The sequence below is a fragment of the Siphateles boraxobius genome, unplaced genomic scaffold (genome assembly GCF_051911475.1).
Source record: "Siphateles boraxobius isolate OS27281-9 unplaced genomic scaffold, OSU_SipBor_1 7, whole genome shotgun sequence".
In the NCBI taxonomy this organism is placed as follows: domain Eukaryota; kingdom Metazoa; phylum Chordata; class Actinopteri; order Cypriniformes; family Leuciscidae; genus Siphateles; species Siphateles boraxobius.
Genome location: NW_027509197.1, coordinates 7,554,029 through 7,575,624, shown reverse-complemented (window position 1 = coordinate 7,575,624; position 21,596 = coordinate 7,554,029). Strand labels below are relative to the sequence as shown.

The following is a 21,596-nucleotide window of genomic DNA, read 5'->3' as shown; positions in this document are numbered from 1 at the left end:
CCAAACAACAGACCATGCACTTGTACACAAAACATGGGTCTGTCATTATCCTGCCACAAGACTAGGAAAAATCAAGGACATGATGGCAGAATCATGACAGTATGTATGTTAATTATTTTTTGGATTGATGTGGAATATTTATTTAATATGTTAAGTGGAATTAAAATTCGTATAGATAGATAAAGAGATGTGATTTTTTTATTATGACAAAAAAGATGTAGTCAAGAGTCACGTTTTTATGTTAAATCTTATTATATTACTTGGTAACTTTTATATACACAAATGTAAATGGCCTGAAAGGATAGCCTACCCAACATCTAACATTTTAAGGCTGACATGAAGATTTACTTTGAAACATCACAAGGACTTTCAAACTGCAAAGCAACCAGAACTATGGACATCTACAAATAATTAAATTCCTCTTCTTTTTTTTGATTATACACGTATAACTCTTTCCGTTACGCTTTCTTTTCTTTTTTCTTTTTTTCCCCTTAATGTGTGAAATCGGTTAACTTTAATGTTCTTCATGGCTTATGATGCTAATGAATCATTTAGAGTATTATATGTGAAATATTTGTATCTATTGTATTATTACATGTAAAAAAAATAAAAAATCAAGTGTGATCATCAACAAATGGATCTCTGAGCTGGTGTGAGTGAGTGGAAGCATATTCAATGCCCGTTCATTCAATGCCTAATTAGCATATTCAAAGAACCGTGAGGCAAGGGTGTAGAATTAGATTCAAAATATTTTAACGCATTAAGATTTTTTTAAAGGAAAAAACATTTAAATATGTAATTTTGGTGATCAAAGATGAGTTTTAAGAGATAAAATGATTGACTACAGAAGGGCCTTTAACATCTTTAAATTACAAAACATTTTTTTATTAAGTTCAAAAGGCATAATGGGAATAACCCTAACATAATGTGAGAACTGCTGGTACATGTGATGGCAGAATAAAATAATTCATGAAGGTGAGTCAGGGTTGTGGGCAACGAGGTGGCAAAATGAACAGACGGGGTTCAGCGCTGGAGTCATTCAGGGGAAGCGTGTGATTCCCTGTGGCAAATCAAATGAATCATCTGTTAAACTGTAATGATCCGAGCTCTGAAACGCACTCATTATACTCAATTATATTCATGTATGAATTCACCCACCATGGAATACTTATCCTTCCGAACATAGACTCTGTATTTGTATCTGTTTTGTTGTCATTGACTGACTGCCACCTGCCTGTGTGTGCACTGATGACGTGTCACCTGCACATGGACACTCAAAGCACTCGATGACTCACACTGACTTCTTAAGATGAAAGAGGTGTCTGTGTGGCTGTATAATATCTTATTATCTACAGCTCGACTGGTCATTTTTTCATTTATTAAGTAAAAAGTAGCTTCCACTCTTCTGGAAAGGGTTTTCAACAAGATTTTGGAGTTTTTGGTTTCTGTGGGAATTTTTGCCCATTATCCAGAACATTTGTGAGGTCAGGCACTGATGTCCGAACGCTCAAAATAATGGTTTTGTGGCACTGTTCTTTTTACCCAAATATGTTTTGTTAAAGTAACACACATACATTTCTTTTACCACCAAAACACTATTGTATTGCGTTTAATTAGCTTAACCTGTATCATTTTCCACTTTACTTATCAATCGTTAAACTAATGTAAAGGGTTTAATTTCGCGATAAACAAAAACTTAATTTGATTGTGTTCAATCTGCTTAAATATGTAAAATTAAAGTTTACTTAATCCGTTTGTGTTGGATTACATGAATGATTTGTGTTGCATTAACTGAAACTGGGCGGTGCTTGTTAGTTCCCAGCATGCTTTGCATATAGCTGAATTAAGACAGAATAAATGTTGAAATGAAGTGTTATTTTATGTGTTTTTTAGAAAATGAGGAAAGGAGAAGACTTTATAGTGTGTAATTGTGTTTAATGTTCAATTACATTGCAATTATTAGAACCATTTAAATTACAGTGGGTTACCGTTGTGGAGAAGAGTAGAGCATTTGTTTAGGATGTGGACTGATTCACATTCGGTTTAGTCTTGTTGCTGAAAGAGCAAATAAATCTAAGCATTTAGTATTTTAATAAGTACTATTATTAGCTTATAGCTAACTGTATTCTAGTAATTCATTTGAGAAATCATGTAAGTCCTACATATATTTATTTTTCAGTGCAGTTTTAAATAAACTAAAGCATGTTCATTAAACTTAACTTATATAATAATGAGGACTTTTCTTTTCTGTACGTCTTTAACGCTCTGCTCAAAGGTTGGATTAACGCTGTGAACTGTCGTAGCAATCTTTTTTTCAAATTAAACATTTCTTCTTGTTACTACATTCTCCGCTAAATTTTCCAAGTAAAATGTCCTTGTAACTGTAATACTCCTCCAACAAACACATATTTTTCACTGGGGTAAACTGCACTGAGCGGTTGAATGCGCTTACTCGATCCGCCATGTTTTTTGTTTTTAAAAGTGTCTTATTTTACCCAGAATGCATTGCAGTATAGTCCTACTTAAGATAGTCATAAGAGAGTCTTAAGTGCTTTGTGCAACGGTCTGATTTAGTCTATCTGAAGTCTGACCATCTGCTATATCTAAGCCATAGTCAAAGTCTATCTTTGTGAAACCGGCCCCATGTCTTTATGGAACGTGTAAGAAGTCCTTGTGTTCTGAAGCATTATGATTTCCCTTCAGTGGAAGTAAGGGGCATAGCCGCCTCCACTATCCTCCACATTATACCTCCTCCACCAAATTTTTCAGTTGGCACAATGCAGTCAGACAGGTCATGTTCAACTGTTTTATGTCAAACCCAGACTTCGCTAATCAGACTTTCAAATACAGAAGCGTTATTTGTCACGCCACAGAACAGGTTTCCACTGCTCCAGTCCAGTGGCCGTGTGCTTTACTCCACTCCATCCGACTGCTTGGCATTGTACTTGGTGATGTGAGGCGTGGATGTCGCACAGTTTTTGTGCTGATAATGCCAGAGTTTGGAACTCTTCAGCGATGGAATCAGCAGAGCGTAGGCGATTTTTACACACCGTGTGCCTCAGCACTCGGTGAACCGCTCTGTGACTTTATGTAGTCTTGTGTTTCATGGCTAAGTTGCTGCTGTTCCTAAACGCTTCCACTTTCAAATAATACTACTTGGAATAGACCGCATAATATCTAGCAGGGATGAAATTTCTGAAATAACTGACTTATTGTAAAGGTGGCATCCGTTCACAGTACCACGCTTGAATTGATTGAGCTCTTCAGAACGACTAATTTTTTCAAAAATGTTTGTAAATGCAAGTTGTGTTCGAAATCACCCCTATACCCTCATCCGCTATTCCTTACATTACTCCGCTAATATAATCCACTTTAAGGAGTGAATGAAAACAAGCGAGTGAATTCAGACACTGAGTGCGCCGGAAGGGCTGCCGCTTTTGCATAGTTTTTGCTTGCGGTTTAAATAATAACTTGAAACTTAGTAAACTGGCAGCTCCAGTAGTGATGAAAAGATTTGTCTTGAACTCAGTCATGGAATCTAGCCTAAATAGATCTTAATTAAACAACTTAATAAATCAATCAAAAAGGAATTTATAGCCTACCTGTGTGATATTACGTTATACCCGGTTTGTAAAATGAATGGATGTAATGATGATTCTGCTACGGACGACATCCGGTCCGACACCGGAATTCAGTCGGCACGACTCTCACAGTGCATTTTGGGTATTCTCTAGCCGTTGATGCCTACATCGGTTGTACACTTGTTATTGCAGTGCATTGTGGGATTGAATGAGTGCACTCGGAAACCACTACAAATGGCTGTTCCCTCAAATAATGCCCTATTTAAGGGTATAGGGGGCGATTTCAGACACAGCCGCAGACGGTACATGACTTTATACACCTGTGGCAATGGGTCTGATTGAAACACCTGAATTCAAGAATTAAGTGATGTCCCAGTAATTCTTGTCCATTTAGTGTGACTCTATTTTTTTGCACTGTCACACAAAAAGAGAGTTCATGCCTTGTGTCTGCTTTATTCAAAATGTCCTATGTGTACACACAGCAACATAATACAGATAATTCCCAAATCTCTATTTGTTCCACAGGATTCTGTAAAGTAGCTGACAATAACTTAAAAATGAACACTCCAAAAGACATATCCCTATACAAAAAAAGCAAATAGAAAAAAGGCACAAAGTATTTTACCTCATTACACCAAGGTACTACCCATAAATTATACAGAAACATTCAATCACCAAGAGTATGTTGTCCTATAAGGGCAAATGCACACGTGCTAAACGCATGATTACGTAAGAGGTCCAGCTTTACAGCAAACATCTACATGTTCCTCTAGCTCTGCAGAATGACACAATCCCACAGTAACTTCAACATTCAAATAGACACTTTAAACATTTATAGCTGCAGAGGCAGGTGCGGGTCCTAAATGTGCACATACAATTACAGTCAAGGAGACTCTTTTGGTTCGCTCACACTGATCTATATCATACAGACTGATCTTGATGTGAACCTTCTGAACCTGGCAACAGAAGCGCTTTTAAAAAATCTTACACATTATCCTACAGAGAAAGCAAATCAAAATGTTGATATATTGTATTATTTATACAGAACAGTTTGAATTTTGTTTGTATATGAATGTATAATAACCAGTGGTCAGATAAAAACTAATTCCTAATCTTCTTTCATAATAACTCCAAAACATAGTGATTATTCATTAAGTCACAGGCCAGCAGTGAAAATCTCTAATGCAGGGGTGTCCAAACTCGGTCCCGGAGGGCCACTGTCCTGCAGAGTTCAACTTCAACCCCAATTAAACACACCTGACCAATCAAGTTCTTACTGTGGTTATTAGAAACATCCAGTCAGGTCTGTTGAGGCAAGTTAGAGCTAAACTCTGCAGGACAGAAGCAGGATTGGACACCCCTGCTCTAATACCAAAAATAAATAAATATAAAAAAATAATTTGTCATATGGCTGAATCACCTAGTGGATCTCCTATATACAAACACAGGATAAGAACCTTTGACGTCACCACAGTAAGACACAGAAAACCACAGAACCTCTTAAGGGACATGGTGATGAAAAATATTTTGAGATGGGAAGAAAAAGTAAGTGTTAATGCTTTTGCGTTCTCTCGCAAATGTTTTGCAGTCCCCGAGAAACTTTGCGTTTGTTAGCAAAACGTTTAAGGGTTTTAAACGGTTTCTCGAGGGACGGGGAAACTTTCGAGTTCTTCGCGAGGTAACACAACGTTTCTCGAGGGACGGGGAAACTTTCGAGCTCTTCGCCAGGTAACGCAACGTTTCTCGAGGGACGGGGAAACTTTCGAGTTCTTCGCCAGGTTACGCAACGTTTCTTGAAGGACGGGGAAACTTTCGAGTTCTTCGCCAGGTTACGCAACGTTTCTTGAAGGACGGGGAAACTTTCGAGTTCTTCGCCAGGTAACGCAACGTTTCTCGAGGGACGGGGAAACTTTCGAGCTCTTCGCCAGGTAACACAACGTTTCTCGAGGGACGGGGAAACTTTCGAGCTCTTCGCCAGGTAACGCAACGTTTCTCGAGGGACGGGGAAACTTTCGAGTTCTTCGCCAGGTAACGCAACGTTTCTCGAGGGACGGGGAAACTTTCGAGTTCTTCGCCAGGTAACACAACGTTTCTCGAGGGACTGGGAAACTTTCGAGTTCTTCGCCAGGTAACACAACGTTTCTCGAGGGACTGGGAAACTTTCGAGTTCTTCGCCAGGTAACGCAACGTTTCTCGAGGGACTGGGAAACTTTCGAGTTCTTCGCCAGGTTACGCAACGTTTCTTGAAGGACGGGGAAACTTTCGAGTTCTTCGCCAGGTAACGCAACGTTTCTCGAGGGACGGGGAAACTTTCGAGTTCTTCGCCAGGTTACGCAACGTTTCTCGAGGGACGGGGAAACTTTCGAGTTCTTCGCCAGGTTACGCAACGTTTCTCGAGGGACTGGGAAACTTTCGAGTTCTTCGCCAGGTTACGCAACGTTTCTTGAAGGACGGGGAAACTTTCGAGTTCTTCGCCAGGTAACGCAACGTTTCTCGAGGGACGGGGAAACTTTTGAGTTCTTCGCCAGGTAACGCAACGTTTCTCGAGGGACGGGGAAACTTTCGAGTTCTTCGCCAGGTTACGCAACGTTTCTTGAAGGACGGGGAAACTTTCGAGTTCTTCGCCAGGTAACGCAACGTTTCTCGAGGGACGGGGAAACTTTCGAGTTCTTCGCCAGGTTACGCAACGTTTCTCGAGGGACGGGGAAACTTTCGAGTTCTTCGCCAGGTAACGCAACGTTTCTCGAGGGACGGGGAAACTTTCGAGTTCTTCGCCAGGTTACGCAACGTTTCTTGAAGGACGGCAAAATTTTGCGAGCAAACAGCTTCTCGGGGAACGCAAAACTTTTGCTAGGGAACACACAAGCATTTTTCCCCTCTCCCATCCCATATTTTTTCCCACCACCACGTCATATCAGGGGATTCGTAGAACAGTTCAAATATATAAAAAAAATTCTCAATGACAAGATTGGCTTTGGTTCATAGAAAGGCAGATGAGAATAATAATATATTATAGATTTAGCATACATATATATATACACATACATCAACTGATAACCAGCTATACGCTCTATCTGCCTAGTTTATTAAACACGAGCAGAACAAATTCGGTGTAAATATTTCTCAAACCATTCTTACATAAATTGCTGTGTTCAAATCATGCAAGAATGGATTTATGAACTGTTTACAGGGACATTTGTTCTGCGTGTTTAATGAAGTCACTGTGTGCCCGGTGGGGTCTAGAAGTAGAAATTTTACTGCATTTATTTAAAAAATCCCCTTGTTAGCAACAAAGGGAGGCTACTTTTGGTTGTGCAATTGTGCATTATTTAACTGGAGGGATATTTAGGCATGATCTCACATTGAGTCGTGTTCATTTGTTTGGGCACAAGAGCAATTAGAGCTGCAAGGTCCAGACTGCATGTCCATGATGATCTCGAGGGAAAATATTCTGTAAGAAAATATTTCCTCAAAGTTGCTTTGCTGTCACCCTAAATCGATTTTTTTTTTTTTTTTTATCTGAAAAAGGGTATAAAATGTCTCTTTGTATAGTCCATGGACTGAGGTTTCAGTCAAGTTTTGGTCCAGGGTAGGAAGTGGTCAGATGACAACTGGTGAGAGATGAACATGTGCATACAGTGCTGCCCTTCACTGTTTCTCTCGCTCAGATAGTGCAAAGTTCCTTCATTCAATGTTCCTTCATTCTAAAATACACAAAGGGGGGGGGGGGGGGGACTGTTTTAGTCAAAGATAGGAAGTCCTTTGACTGTTTTGGTCATTGATTTGCTACTGTAATAAAGTACAAGCTCAAAACAGCACTCACTCGACAGCGGCACCTGGCCGGCTCCTATGAGAGCGAAGCTCCTTCGTCACAAGTCTCAGCAAAAGCTGAAAAACATACAAACACAATTAGGGTTGTCAAAAGTGCAGATGCTTCGGTACCAAGTTGATATGAAAATATTAAAAGCATAATGATACCCTTCTATCTACAGTAGATATTAAGTACTGGGCCAATCAGGTACCCGCTAATAAGCACAGCTTTCACACACATCTGTATTTGTGTAAGCACTCTGCAAAGAGCGTCAAAGATTTCTATTTACTATCTGTTTTTGCAGCGTTGAGCATTGTAGCCAATTACAGAAAAGTGTTGTGCAAGTGAATGCAATGGCCAATCAGAGGCGTTTAAGTGAGGCCGAATCGTCTCCACACACCAGAGTTTGTTCAGTGTGAGCTCTGCATGCTCACAAATCATTTAGTTAATTTAGCTGATTTTCATGTTATTACTAACTTTTCATTAGATTTTTTAAATGTAATGTTTATTTAACTAAACAATATTTGAAGGCTACATACTAATATTTTAATGTATTATTTACTTAGGATCATTCATAGCAAGTTTTTGCTATGGTACCAAAATTGGTACCAAGACCAGTCAAATTTGACTGGTATTTGTTCCAACTACTGAAATTTTGGTACCGTGACAATCCTACAAACAATTTTTTTTTTAAATTGTTTTTTTTGGATGTCATAACTATGTGAATTCTTTGATTAATGTATCACTTGTCTTAACCTGTAAATGTTTATATTTCATCAGAATGGTACGAAACTTGATAAAGGTTTTGGCTATTGCTATGTGTAAAAAGAAAAAGAAAATAAAAAGTCATGGACATGATTCGAAAAGGTTAAATGGATCTGAAAATAATAGTCACTGTACACTCCGCAGTCAAAAATGACCGCATTGGAGATGAAGGGGAAACTAATTTTATCTAGCGAAAACATTTCGGACGGAGCCCAAACAAAATCTTACGGAAAGCTCTTTTTTTTGCTTATGATTTCTGGCTAGTAAAGATTTATGGCTTTGATTTTCTCTGTTTTGGCTAATATATTTTTCATATACAAATTTAAAATAGTATTTTTGGGCATTTTTCATAAACTTAAAATTCTATAACTTTTTAAACTTTTTTCACTTCAGCAATAATATGCCAAAGGCCTTCATTAAAAAGAGACTGGACTTAAACTGTCAGAAATCTTGAGTGCTTTGAAGAAAAGACATCAGAGAGTTGGAAATTTAATTTTAAGGTCTATACTCAAAGTAAATAAATGGATTATAACAACTGCATAAATATAAAATAAGTACAATAAAATTCCCTAAAAATACAAAATATTAAATAAAAAACAATTTTCACTGCCCTGTGAAGAGCACCAGACGGTTAAATGTACACTGTGTTATCGGACTGTATGTCAAGTACTGAATGAGTGAAATGAACTGCCAAGTGTACACTGCTAAACTTTACAGGAATAAATAAAGTTTATAATTCTATTCTGTTCATGCTGCCATACAACAATTTATAGTGACCGCATCTGCCAATCAAGTAACCGGTGCCCCAATAGGGAAGTGGTTTTCAAACATTTTTTAAGAGAAGACCTTTTTCCTTTTTAAATTGACACAACCTATATATACACAACAACCATTTACATGCAATCAAGTCAACCCATAAAAATACTGTAAAAAAAAAAAAAACACTGTAAGTGAAAACCTGTGCACTAGGGGGCCTCAGCAAATCATAAAATTATTCAAATTTAGTTATAACTTAATCTTAATCAAACAGCTAAAAACAAAAGAATATATTTTTGAGTTTGTTTATTTATTTTAATGACAATAGAAGCACCAGATGTACATATCAGCTTAGATAGGAGGGCCTATATTGTCTATATAATATAGTCTTGGACAAAGAGGAGCTTTGGATTAAAACTATAGGTTAATTAAAATTTTGCTTACAAAAAACAACAACAACAACAACAATGAAAGAGCTTTAAAAAAATCTGTCAAATTAAGTAAGCTTTTATTTAGACTCACCAAAAGTGCAAAAAAGTCTGCGGTCATGAGCATGTAAAAGACCTGATCCCAGCCTTGTGCTGACAACAGCCCTGCCAGCAAAGGACCCACAGCAGCACCTGCAGAAGACGAAAGCCACAAGAGTGACCTCTCTCTGCTCTACATGAGACAGCTTCACAATAAAACATGAATATGAACTGAGTGGCTGGAGATATGATGTTATTAGGGTCTTACCGACAGATCCAGTGCCGTCTATAATAGCTGTAACTGTAGAGAGAGCCCTGGCATTGCCCTTCAGACTCTTGTGTGTGCCCTATAGAGTTAAATCAAACAATCCATCAGAGAGAAACAGTATGTGACACAGGAAATGCACTTGCATAATGTTGTGCTTATTTATAAATACACACACACACACACACACACACACACACACACACACACACACACACACACACACACACACACACACACTCACCAAGTCAGCAGAGACAGCTGTTGTGATGAGAGAGTACGGCCCGTTGACTAAACCACCACACACCAGCAGCATACCTGCCATATCAAATAACATACAAACATCAGTGCACTGAACCATGCAATGACACAGCAGAAAAAGCGCCACTCTACAGAACAAATGGCTTTTTTCCATTTTGAAAAGATATATGAGGAAATGATGGCAAGATTGGTGCATAATCTGGAGGCACAAGGCATTTAAGTCTTCTTAATACACACTACATAATGTCATATATAAAACTATCTTGTATTTTATTTACATACACTCCTATGCAAAATTAAAAGTCTGAGGGTAGTACTTTCTTGAAGAAATTATCACTTATTCAGCAAGGACGCATTAAAATTGATCAAGTGATAGTAAAGATATTTATTTATTATGTTATAAAAGTTTTCTATTTCAAATAAATGCTGCTCTTTCTGAACTTTATATTAATCAAAGAATCCAGAAAAATAATAATTACACTTTCCACAAAACTATTAAGCAACACGGCTGTTTTCAACATTCATAATAATCAGAAATGTTTCCTGAGCAGCAAATCCGCATGCTAGAATGATTTCTGAAGGATCATGTGACACTGAAGACTGGAGTAATGATATTTAAAATTCAGCTTTGCATAAAAGGAATAAATTACATTTCAAAATATATTCAAATAAAAAAAACAGTTACTTCAAATTGTAACTAGAAAGTAAAGTTTATCGGGACAAAGCCTTTTCTGAAAGATTGAACATAAGCTTCCTAGCATGTTTTATCATGTTGCTAGCCAGTTTTATCTTGTTAGCATGCCTTAACATGTCTTTAATATGTTTTAGTTCACTGTTAGCGTTTTTTTTTATTCCGTTACTGGCATGATTTAGCATGTTTTAACAGTTTTACATTTTGCTAGCATGATCCTAACATATTTTAACGTTTTGCTAGCATGTTTTAAAGCATTGCTAGCATGAACCTGTCATTTTTAAACAAATGGCTAGCATGTTTGAGCATATTGTCCTAGGATAGTTGTTAATCTTTTAGACAGCTTAAATACTCGACGAGAGTTATTGTATGAAAGTCAATGAGAGTTTGGGAATGTTCGGAAGTCCAATACGGGAATTCTCAAAGATGGATCGGTTAGCATCTCGAGTAAGAACAGTCTAAAGGTCTGACCTGAGTTTGGTGGTTGTAGTTTTAAAGCTCTTAAGAGAAGATAATGTTTAAAAATTTGTATCAGAACAAAAAGCCTAAATAGTAGATCTGCATGTTGGATTTGTCAATCCAGCATAACAATATATCATAATATTACAGTTTATTGTATTTTTTATCAAATAAATGCAGCCTCGGAGAGTATTAGAGACTTCTTTCAAAAACATTACAAAAAACGTTTGATTGGTAGTGTCAGTGTGTATATACAAAGTAATCAAAATGATTAATATTTACTACTTCAAATAATATAATAACACATAGCAAAGCTGGCATCAGCTATCATCTGTTGATCTCATTAATTCTCTCAAAGCAACAGGGGTCAAAAAACACTCTCATGTAACTTTGAAGAATTTGATGTCTTACCAATAGTGGGACCCAAGCCAAACTGACTGATCATAGAGAAGCCGTAGAGCTATATATATATATATAAAAACAAAAACAACACACACACAAACCACTGTCAATGTTGAGAGAAATGTGATGCAACAAAGGGCCTTTAAATGCACAAGCTTCGCTGTATTTGATCAACAAAATGACATACCGTGGGTGCTGCCAGCAGAAGCATCACAGCACAAGTGGTGGCCCTCTTTCCCATCTTATCAGAGATCACTCCAGCCAAGATCCCTCCTACACACACACACACACACACACACACATAAACACTTAGATACAGAACGTGTTTTTGCATTCCTCTGCGCTGCTTTATTTGCATGGTTAGCAGTGGGCAGAACTGTTTGCCATCATTAAAATATTTGAGTGATGAAGAAATAAAGACAAAGCGGGACGTGTCCCAAACAAGTCACGATGAGGAAGACCTTGTTTGGTCTGTTATGGGTGTTGTTAAACACATCACAATTTATTATTTATAGCTATAAGAATCGCAACTATTAATGCCCACTCCCATTACTAAAATTCAATAAAAGGACAAAAAATGTACATACCAACAATGCCACCCACATCAAATAGAGTTGAAAGGTCTCCGGCTTTCTTGGCATCTAGGTGAGCTGAAAAACAGGAAGTACATTGTAGTAAATGTGCCATATAGTGTGCTGCAGGGATGAGGTATTTTTAGCAGGCCAAAACATGGAAACGAGTTAGCATTTTAGCACTTACAATTCCATCATCCTGTTGTCAATGAAATGAGGTCCTCGATTAACACAAGGTCTTTTACGGTTATTAACAAGTGGCTAAATGGACCCAGAGAGGTTTACGGGAACATTAAAGGATTAGTTCACTTTTTAAGAAACTTTTGCTGATAATTTACTCACCCCCATGTCATCCAAGGTGTCCATGTCTTTCTTTCTTCAGTCGAAAAGAAATTAAGGATTTTGATGAAAACATTCCATGATTTTTCTCCATATAATGGACTTCAACTGGACCCAAACGGTCCAAGGTGCAAATGACAGTTTCAGTGCAGCTTCAAAGGGCTTTAAACGACACCAGACGATGCATAAGGGTCTTATCTTGCGAAACGTTCGGTCATTTCAAAAATAAATAAAAAAGTTTAAGTTTTATAAGCACAAATGCTCGCCTTGCTCTGTTCTGTGATGCGCGTTCGTGACTCTCTTGTTCGAACTCGTTCATCAAAATGAACAAATCTTTTTTTCGAGTCATTTTGTTCATTCAACGAATGAAACTACTCGAAAAAAGATTTGTTAATTTTGAACAAGTCTTTTTTCGAGTCATTTCGTTCATTCAACGAACAAAATGACTCAAAAAACAGATTTGTTCATTTTGATGAACGAGTTCGAACAGGAGAGTCACGATTCATCGTCTGGTGTCGTTTAAAGCCATTTGAAGCTGCACTGAAACTGTCATTTGGACCTTGGACCGCTTGGGTCCCGTTGAAGTCCATTATATGGAGAAAAATCCTGGAATGTTTTCATCAAAAACTTTAATTTCTTTTCGACTGAAGAAAGAAAGACATGGACATCTTGGATGACATGGGGTGAGTAAATTATCAGCAAAAGTGCTTAAAAAGTGAACTAATCCTTTAAACATCATCACACCGAACAGCTAAACTCATCAATTGAGTAGTCCACTTTCACAGCCTCGTTGTGTATATAATCGCTCTCTTGCTGACCATTCGAACTCGAACTTTCAGGGAAAATGTGTTTTTAAATAAAGACTGAAAGAGTGGTCGGAGACTTTAATGTAGTTTGTTTATAGCCTATGTTTAGCTTTTTACATCTGCCAATTGTATTTATATAGGCATCAACATTCATAAAAGTTGTGTTAATTTGTGAAGATTATCACATTGAAGAAAATTTTTGTTTGTCACAGAGTTTATATTCTGCAATAATCCAAAGGCCAATGGAAAAGTCTTATTGGGTTTTTGTCGAAGTTGATGCTAACTTGCGGGTTGGCCAACAAAAATATGTCATTACTGCAGCAGTATATTAACCACCATCCCAAAATGTGCAAACATATACACAAGACACATCAAAACACAGAAACCTCTACATCAAGAGAACCACAGAAATAAATATAACAGAACAGAAGAATTAAATGACTGAGAATCGCTGATGTCATCAGTGGGTTACCTGCTTTAGTGATGTAGAGGGGCAGCCAGAAGAGGAACGTGTAACTGACCAACTTGGCAAACAGCAGACAAAGAGAGAACTCCACCACTCCCTGCAAACACACAGCGGGAGAAACGTCAGTGACGCTGAGGCACACGCTGACTGATGATGGATGGGCAACACTCACAGGAATGCGTAAAGCTCCCATGAAGCTGATGGGTGACGGCTCTGCCTCACTCTTCACCACCACCACCTGCTGCACGGGAACACACACGCCAATGCTCTCCTGCCCCAGCAGAAGCTCTGTGTCCCAGCTCTAACAAACAGGAGGATCGGACAGTGAAAAAGTAATACTTCTGAAGGAGTGACACAGAAAAATACACAGAGACGTGGACTAACCTGTGCTTTAGCTCCTGGCTTGCACTGCAAGTAAAGGTCTTTGTGTCCATTAACACCATTCCAGCTTTTATGAAGCTTCTGAGAAAAAAATAATAATATGAGTTCAGTGTCACATTTACAAAGAGAACAACAAGTAAAGGCAACAAGGGAACACTTAGACTAGGTGTATTCTGAATATATTCAACATATTCATTATTTTGTATTAATATAATAACACAAGAAACATGGGTAGTGACATGTAATTTTGCCATCCACAAATCTCTCAAGCGATTACATTTACATACAAACATACATACCATACATATTCTATTTTCCACAGAAGAGAGAAAGTCATACAGGTTTGAAACCACATGAGGGAGAGTAAATGATGATAGATTTTTTTTTTTGGGGGGGGTGAACTATCCCTTTAATGGAGTTTTTATTAATATGGAAAAATAAAATATACTTTTTAATGAAATACTCTAAATGAGAAACTAAAACTGCCAGTAGGTGGAGGTAAAGTCTTAATGAGCAAGTTATTCATTCATTTGATTAGTTTAAACGGCTGATTCATTCATGGAATGACGTAAATGGTTCTCTTTGTCAATGGACGCGGATTCATTCGGAAACAAAACAACGCTGTGTGTTGTTTGGAGATGCACAACAGTTCTGCGCAGGCTTTATAGGTAATATTTTCGTTGGCGAAATTGAGCAAAAATAGACAATATTGTTTATAAAAATATAACACAATATTAACTTCTTCACTCTTGCTATTCGGGACAAAAACAGCACTCGAATCGTGTGATACTCGTTACTTGTGTGATTTTTACGTAACAATAAAGTTACAATTCTGTTAGAGCATAGAAGAATACATAAAAGTTAGAATATATAAATATAAATGTATATGAAAAGTTAGAATATATAAATATAAATGTATATGAAAATAATTAAAATGGTAATTTTAAAAAGGTAAATCATGAATATATAGATGTATATGAAGTTATAGGTCTGAAAATATAAATGTTATTCCGAATATATAGTAATAAGTCTAAAGATATTCATACATTTTATTAGGCATTTTGATAGACAAGCTTCTAATATATAGAAGAAAATTTATATTTCTACTTTTAAATGTATCTGTATTTGTATTTACAACGTATTTGCTGAAGAAAATTGAAAATCATAAATGTTTATTAAAAGTGGTGAAGAACTTATTACAGATGAAGTTACATAATAATAATAAAAACACACACATTTACTTTCCTTACACAAAGGCTAAATATTTGCTAATATTAATAATATTCATACACTTTATTAGGCATTTTGATAGACAAGCTTCTAATATATAGAAGAAAATGTATATTTCTACTTGTAAATGTATTTGTCACACCCTGAAGAAAATTGAAATCACAAAGTTGATTAAAAGGGGTGAAGAACTTATGATTACAGATGAAGTTACAAAAGGCTAAAGAATTAAAAAGGCTAAATATTTGCATATATTTCCAATCAGTCTATCTACTGTTAGTATTATTGACCCAATTCCCTCTTGCAGTGTTTTCTATTGTTTGTACGCTCTAGATGAGAAGACAAAAAACTAGTGTACTACCTCCTAAATCGTAATTAATTAATCACTATGAATATTTAAGAATCCTATAGAAACAAACCAAGAGTCATTAGGGTAAACAACACAGAATCCAGAATTAAGTGGCTGCAAGCTGCCAAGTGTTTGAAGTTGCTCTTGAATTTGATGAATTCCTCCTCCACATTCAAAATGAGACGTCAATCTACATTTCCTCCTGCGGTCTCTGTTACTCCTGATTAGCCACTCCTCTTGAATCTAAATCAATCTTATGAACCGTTTCTGAAATGTGAACTCTCCGTACTCGAAGACCACCTCACGCTCTACTGAGAGTCGCAGGTGTGCGCATCACAGGGCCGTTGTCATAGCGACTGCTTTGGAGCATGAATGAGTCATGTTATCTAACCAACCTTGCCGCAGACTGCTGGGAAAATACATGAACTTAGATGAAGATGACATTGTTGATGACAAGGCATTGTCTGTTTGACTCTCTGCCAGGCTTTTTTTGTTCAGGTCAGTAGCAAAAATCAGATTTTTGAGAGTATCGGACTCAAACTAAGTTTCATTTTTTGTCAGCTGAACCGCAACAAAAATATGGAATCTGATATTTACAAGCCCAATAAAAACCACATCCACTGATTTTCAGGAATGAGTCTAAACAACATTTGTTTAAAACAACTAAAAATACTATTTGGCCAGTGGAAAAGAATGAATATAACTCTTCTCTCTAAACAGTATTTTATACACTTTTGATTTATTTATTCTAAAACAAGACAAGGATATTGAATACTTTTAGCAATCTAATGTGACGGCACAAATGGCATGTAGTCATATTTTCCTAATGTCTTGTATTGTTAAATATGGTCTCACATGGATGCGAAAATTCATATGGAAATGATATACAGATGAGGATATGCATAGTAAAGCTCTATATATGGTTATTTCGGGGAGGAGACATGGTGGAGTTGCATGTTTGTGTCCACAATCTTCCGCTGACTGGGTTAATAAAGGGAATTCTGTGCAGGTTCTGGTGTACGCATGGTTTGTAAGTCTGAAAACTTTAGAACGCAAGCACAATTTTAGGATGAAATCTACGTAGAGTTTTATACATGAGGCCCCAGATATTGATAAAAGGTGCAAGAAAAAACAAACGGACTATTATGGATACTTCCCCACCCACTTCTCCCGGTACCTGCAGAGACGTTTTTGCTTTTTAGCGGCGTGTTGGGGTTCTGGTACACCAGCCACGTCAACGAAACAAATCAATGAATGGAAATGAGCTTATCAATGCATATCTAAATTCGCGCCTATGTAGAACTTCAAAAAAAGAAACAAAAAAGATGCTGCAGCCAATGAGCAGTCGGCGGGGGCTGGCTGCAGGACGACTCAACCTCCACGGACAGTTTTTAATGTTTTATCATAACTAATAACTACTAATAACTACTCAAGAGTTGGTCCCACTTTATATTAAGTGGCTTTAAGTACTATGTACTTACATTGAAATTAATAATTTGATACAATGGACTTATTGTGTACATACATGTTTTTACATTGTACTTATATTTTGAAAATACCTGTGTGTAATTACAGCTGTAATTAATTTATGTAATTACATTTGTAATTACACAGTTGACCCTTCCCTTACACCTTAACCCACCCTTAAACCGACCCATACCACCACACCTGACCCTAACCTTACCCGTATCACACCTCAACAGCAGCAAAAGTGTTTTACAATACAACATCAACACAATAAGTACTTTGTACCTTTTTTCGATGTAAGTACATAGTACTTAAAGCCACTTAATATAAAGTGGGACCCAAGATTTTGCTTTAGTATAATTTTCGGGACAATTCGGGCCAGATTCAGAGTCTGGTCACCCTAATCATTCCTGAGAGATCGGATTTGAAACAACTGTTTAAAAGTTTGGGGTTGTACACATACACACATAAATGGTGTACTAACCTGATTGCTTGGAGCTGAGTTCTGGGCACTGGTGGTCTTCAGGTCATTAGGGTCTAGAGATACAGAAAGTGTTCACATCAAAAACCCATCAACCATCTCCAATAGTGCTTTGTGACAAATTTGCACCCAAACATACATAAATAAGCCAGAGGTCATATTCACTTACGCTCTATAAGAAAGAAGAAGCATACAACCCCCATGACAGCGATGATAACTCCAGGGATGATGAAGGACATTCCCCAGTTAGAGGAGACATAATATCCAGCAATCAAGGAACCCAGAATGTTGCCCACCGACGTGTGAGAGTTCCAGAGACCCATGATGAGGCCTCTCCTGATACCACAACAAAACAAAACGCATCATATAACATTTCATTGTGTGCTAATAAGAGATCTGTTACAATTTTGGAGTGTCTAAAAAAGCAGCAAAGAGGATAAGCATTCCCTCATCTTAAGCGTCTGAGATAAACTCATGTTAAGACAGATTTATTGAGTTTATAATTTTAGTGGAAAATGTAATGCCTCATACCTGCCCTTCCCAAACCAGTTGCCAATGCAAGTCACGACACTTGGCCAACCAGTGGTCTGAACCAATCCATTGGCCACCTACAGATGACAAAAAAAAAAAAAAAAACAGAAAAAAAAAAAAAGAGGAGAGAAGGCTGAATTAAAACTGAACAAAATGGTAAATAAATAATAATTGCTGTTTACATACACTACCACTCAAAGTCTGAGGTCAGATTTTTTTTCTCCCCAAAGAAATGAACATCTTTATTCAGAAAGGTAATTAATTTATAGATATTTTGATCAAAAGTGACAGTAAAACATTTATCATGTTACAAAATATTTTTATTTCAAACAAATGCTGTTTGCCTAAACTGTCTATTCATTAAAAAAAAAAATCCTGAACAAAATGAATCACGGTTCTACAAATATATTAAGTATCTGTTTTCAACATAGATAATAATCAGAAATGTTTCTTAAGCAGCAAATCAGCATATTAGAATGATTTCTGAAGGATCATGTGACACTGAAGACTGGAGTAATGATGCAGAAATGTCATCTTTGCATCACAAGAACAAATTATATTTTTAAATATATTCAAATATAAAATAGTTATGTGTGATATTTCACAATAATGCTGTTTTTACTGTATTCTTGATCAAATAAATGCAGTCTTGGTGAGCATGATAGACTTCCTGTATGACACCAACCTGAACAAATACATAGAAGCCAAGGCTGTGGATGTCATAGATGTATCCCAGTCCAAACAGACAGGTGAAAAGACCACTGGTCAACATGCCCACAGTCAGGTACAGACGAATGGGCAAACGCTCTCCAATGATTCCACTGAAAAGATTGTATTAAATGTCACTGCAGACAGAATGTTAGCAGCAAACAATAAACAATAAACATATCACTGTTGTTAGATGAGTTAAGTGGTGGTGATGGCGCAGTGGATTAGACGCATGCCTTTGGTGTGAGAGACCCGGGTTCGAATCCACTGTGAGACACCAATGTGTCGCTGAGCAAGACACTTAACCCCTAGTTGCTCCAGAGGCGTGTGACCTCTGACATATATAGCAATTGTAAGTTGCTTTGGATAAAAGCGTCAGCTAAATGAATAAATGTAAATGTAAGTTAAGCTGCTCAAGATAAGACCAAAGACCAATAACATTAGAATAATTCAGAGCGTTAGGTCGGGTGTTTTAAATAATAGCATCTTAAGATTTAAAATTGAGAAGCGAAACAGTGTTCAAGTTGGTAAATTCATTCTGGTGAGTCACTTCAAAGTCAAACTGCTTCAGTAAATCCATTCAAAACTTTGATTTAATAATGCTTTTTTATGTATTAAAATATTTTAGTGAAAATAATATACATTGATAGATATATTGCATCCATTTCATTATATTGCATCGAATATAATTCTTCCTTAAAAGTGCAGTAAGCGATTTAAGAAACGGTTGAAAGTCGATCGGACCGAACGACAGAACACGCTTGTAGCCAATCAGCAGTAGGGGGTGTGTCCTCTCATGATGGGGGAGAGGAGAGAGAGTGAGCAAGAGGGAGATTTGAAGAAAGAGAGATGGCTGAGAGACATTACAAAAGAGGAATATCACAGGAAAAAGAAGGGTTATGATAAGCCCAGGGGCCTCATTTATAACCGTTGCGTACGCACAAACAGGCCCTGAATAATGCCTACGCTACTTCAGACGCATAAGTTATGATTTATAAAAACACACCTGCACGCAAGCTCTGACCCATGCGTACGAACGTTTTGGAGATGGAGCAGTTTGGCGATACCGATGGTGAGCTGGAGTTATGCCTTTTTGTTCACTTTTAGCCAGAAAATCTAAAGACAATTATACATATACAGAAAGATAATACAAACATAATTTCACTCACCAAGCCTGAAGCAAACATCCATCCCTTCTTAAATGTCCGCGCCAGCGAGTGCGTTGGACCGTTTAGTGAAACTGACGCAGCCTATCTAAAATCTTCATTATAAGTCCTAATCATAAATACAGTGCATGTTCACAATAACAGTTTAAATAAATAAAAGAATGATTCCAACTATGTTTTACTTCTTATATAAACATTTAGATAATCTCATTAATGGTGTTAAACACTTAAACTACATGAAATCTTTACTGAGAAATTACAATATTTGTATATTCAATAAATATAAATATTTGTTGTGAATGCAATGCTTTTGAACACTTTTCCTCTGGCATGCTATGTTTTAATGTTTTAACTACAGAGATTAAATGCTTATGATAATAGCAGATTGTCTGAGAAAATAATTTTGTGCAAATAATGCACAACAAGGTCTGTCTTTTTCCATTAAAAATATAAATTAATTAAAAGTACTATTTGGCAAGTGGAAAAGATTGAGAAAACCTTTAATCTGAAATGTATTTTACACTATTTTATTTATTTATTCAAAAACAAGGCAAGGATAGGCTATTATATATATTTTTTTATTAATGACATCCGTATTTCATATTTTCGTAATGTCTGGTACCGTTAAACATGTTATCACGTGGATGAATAATCATATGCAAATGATATGCAGATGAGGATAGTAAAACTAGGCGTTGTAAGCTCCATTTATGGTTGTTTCGGGGAGGAGACGCATGTGCGCACAATCTTCCGCTAACTGGCATTTATAAAGTGAATTCTGCGCAGATTCTGGTGTACAGTTTTATATTCAGTTTTATAAGTCTGAATATTTTTTTGCGTACGACATTTTTGGCTTTCGGGCGCACGTACAATTTTAGTAAGGATCCTACGCAGAGTTTTATAAATGAGGCCCCAGAGCTTTAGGATCCACGTTAATATTAGAAAAGCTTTCCAGCGCTGGAGAGATCTAAGCAAGAAGGCCTGAAAACAGATGCAGGGGTTGCATTGTTTCAGCTCCATACGTGAGTAACATTGGTTTTGGACAGTTTTGAGTGTCATAAAGTACACTCTTGTGTACTGTATGTGTATGTTCAATTTTTGTTCTTCCTTGTCGTTCATTCGCCATCTTTGCTTTATTTTTCGCAAAGCATTATTTTGCTTCACTTCAGCTATGATGAAAAGATATTCACTCGTGTTCGTGCATTTTGGGGGCGGAGCAATGAAGGGAGAGGTGTGTTTGTTGGGGTTGATTTTAAACATCAACAGCGTTTCTCAGAAATCACTTACTGCACCATTAAGTTCACAGACGATTCAAATATAATTCTTCCTTACGTTTTGAATATTGTGTAAAGGGACAGTTCATCCAAAAATGAAAATTCTGTCATTGCTTACTCTCTCTCTCATGCCGTTCCAAACCGCATACGACTTTCGTTCATCTTGGAATGGAAACACAAATATCTTTTTAATGAAACCTGAGAGATTTCTGATCCTCCATTGAAGGTCCATTCCACCAAAACTTTAATGCTTCAAAGAGTTCATACAGAAATCGCACGTTAAGTATGCATGAGCTTCCGTTTACCATATTTGATGTGCTCCATGTATGTGCGCTGATCAATGTATATATGCCTAAATAATATACCTCTCA

The 21,596-nt window shown here is 37.0% G+C and overlaps 1 protein-coding gene across 3 annotated transcripts in view; it reads right to left on the bottom strand.

The window, feature by feature from the left end:
- Window positions 1-4,014: 4,014 nt before the first annotated feature.
- slc37a1 (solute carrier family 37 member 1) overlaps window positions 4,015-21,596 on the bottom strand; it is a 22,695-nt gene continuing 5,113 nt past the window's right edge. For all 3 annotated transcript variants that reach the window (XM_077216719.1, XM_077216718.1, XM_077216717.1), the window contains 15 exons: window positions 18,763-18,898; window positions 18,078-18,154; window positions 17,716-17,882; window positions 17,550-17,602; window positions 14,026-14,103; window positions 13,814-13,942; window positions 13,648-13,738; window positions 12,046-12,108; window positions 11,646-11,731; window positions 11,468-11,516; window positions 9,890-9,963; window positions 9,649-9,727; window positions 9,436-9,533; window positions 7,405-7,469; window positions 4,015-7,285 (listed from right to left, as the gene is read on the bottom strand). In XM_077216719.1, the coding sequence (XP_077072834.1) occupies window positions 7,270-7,285; window positions 7,405-7,469; window positions 9,436-9,533; window positions 9,649-9,727; window positions 9,890-9,963; window positions 11,468-11,516; window positions 11,646-11,731; window positions 12,046-12,108; window positions 13,648-13,738; window positions 13,814-13,942; window positions 14,026-14,103; window positions 17,550-17,602; window positions 17,716-17,882; window positions 18,078-18,154; window positions 18,763-18,898 (1,261 nt within the window). In that variant the 3' untranslated portion in view covers window positions 4,015-7,269. The remainder of the gene's footprint in view (window positions 7,286-7,404; window positions 7,470-9,435; window positions 9,534-9,648; window positions 9,728-9,889; window positions 9,964-11,467; window positions 11,517-11,645; window positions 11,732-12,045; window positions 12,109-13,647; window positions 13,739-13,813; window positions 13,943-14,025; window positions 14,104-17,549; window positions 17,603-17,715; window positions 17,883-18,077; window positions 18,155-18,762; window positions 18,899-21,596) is intronic.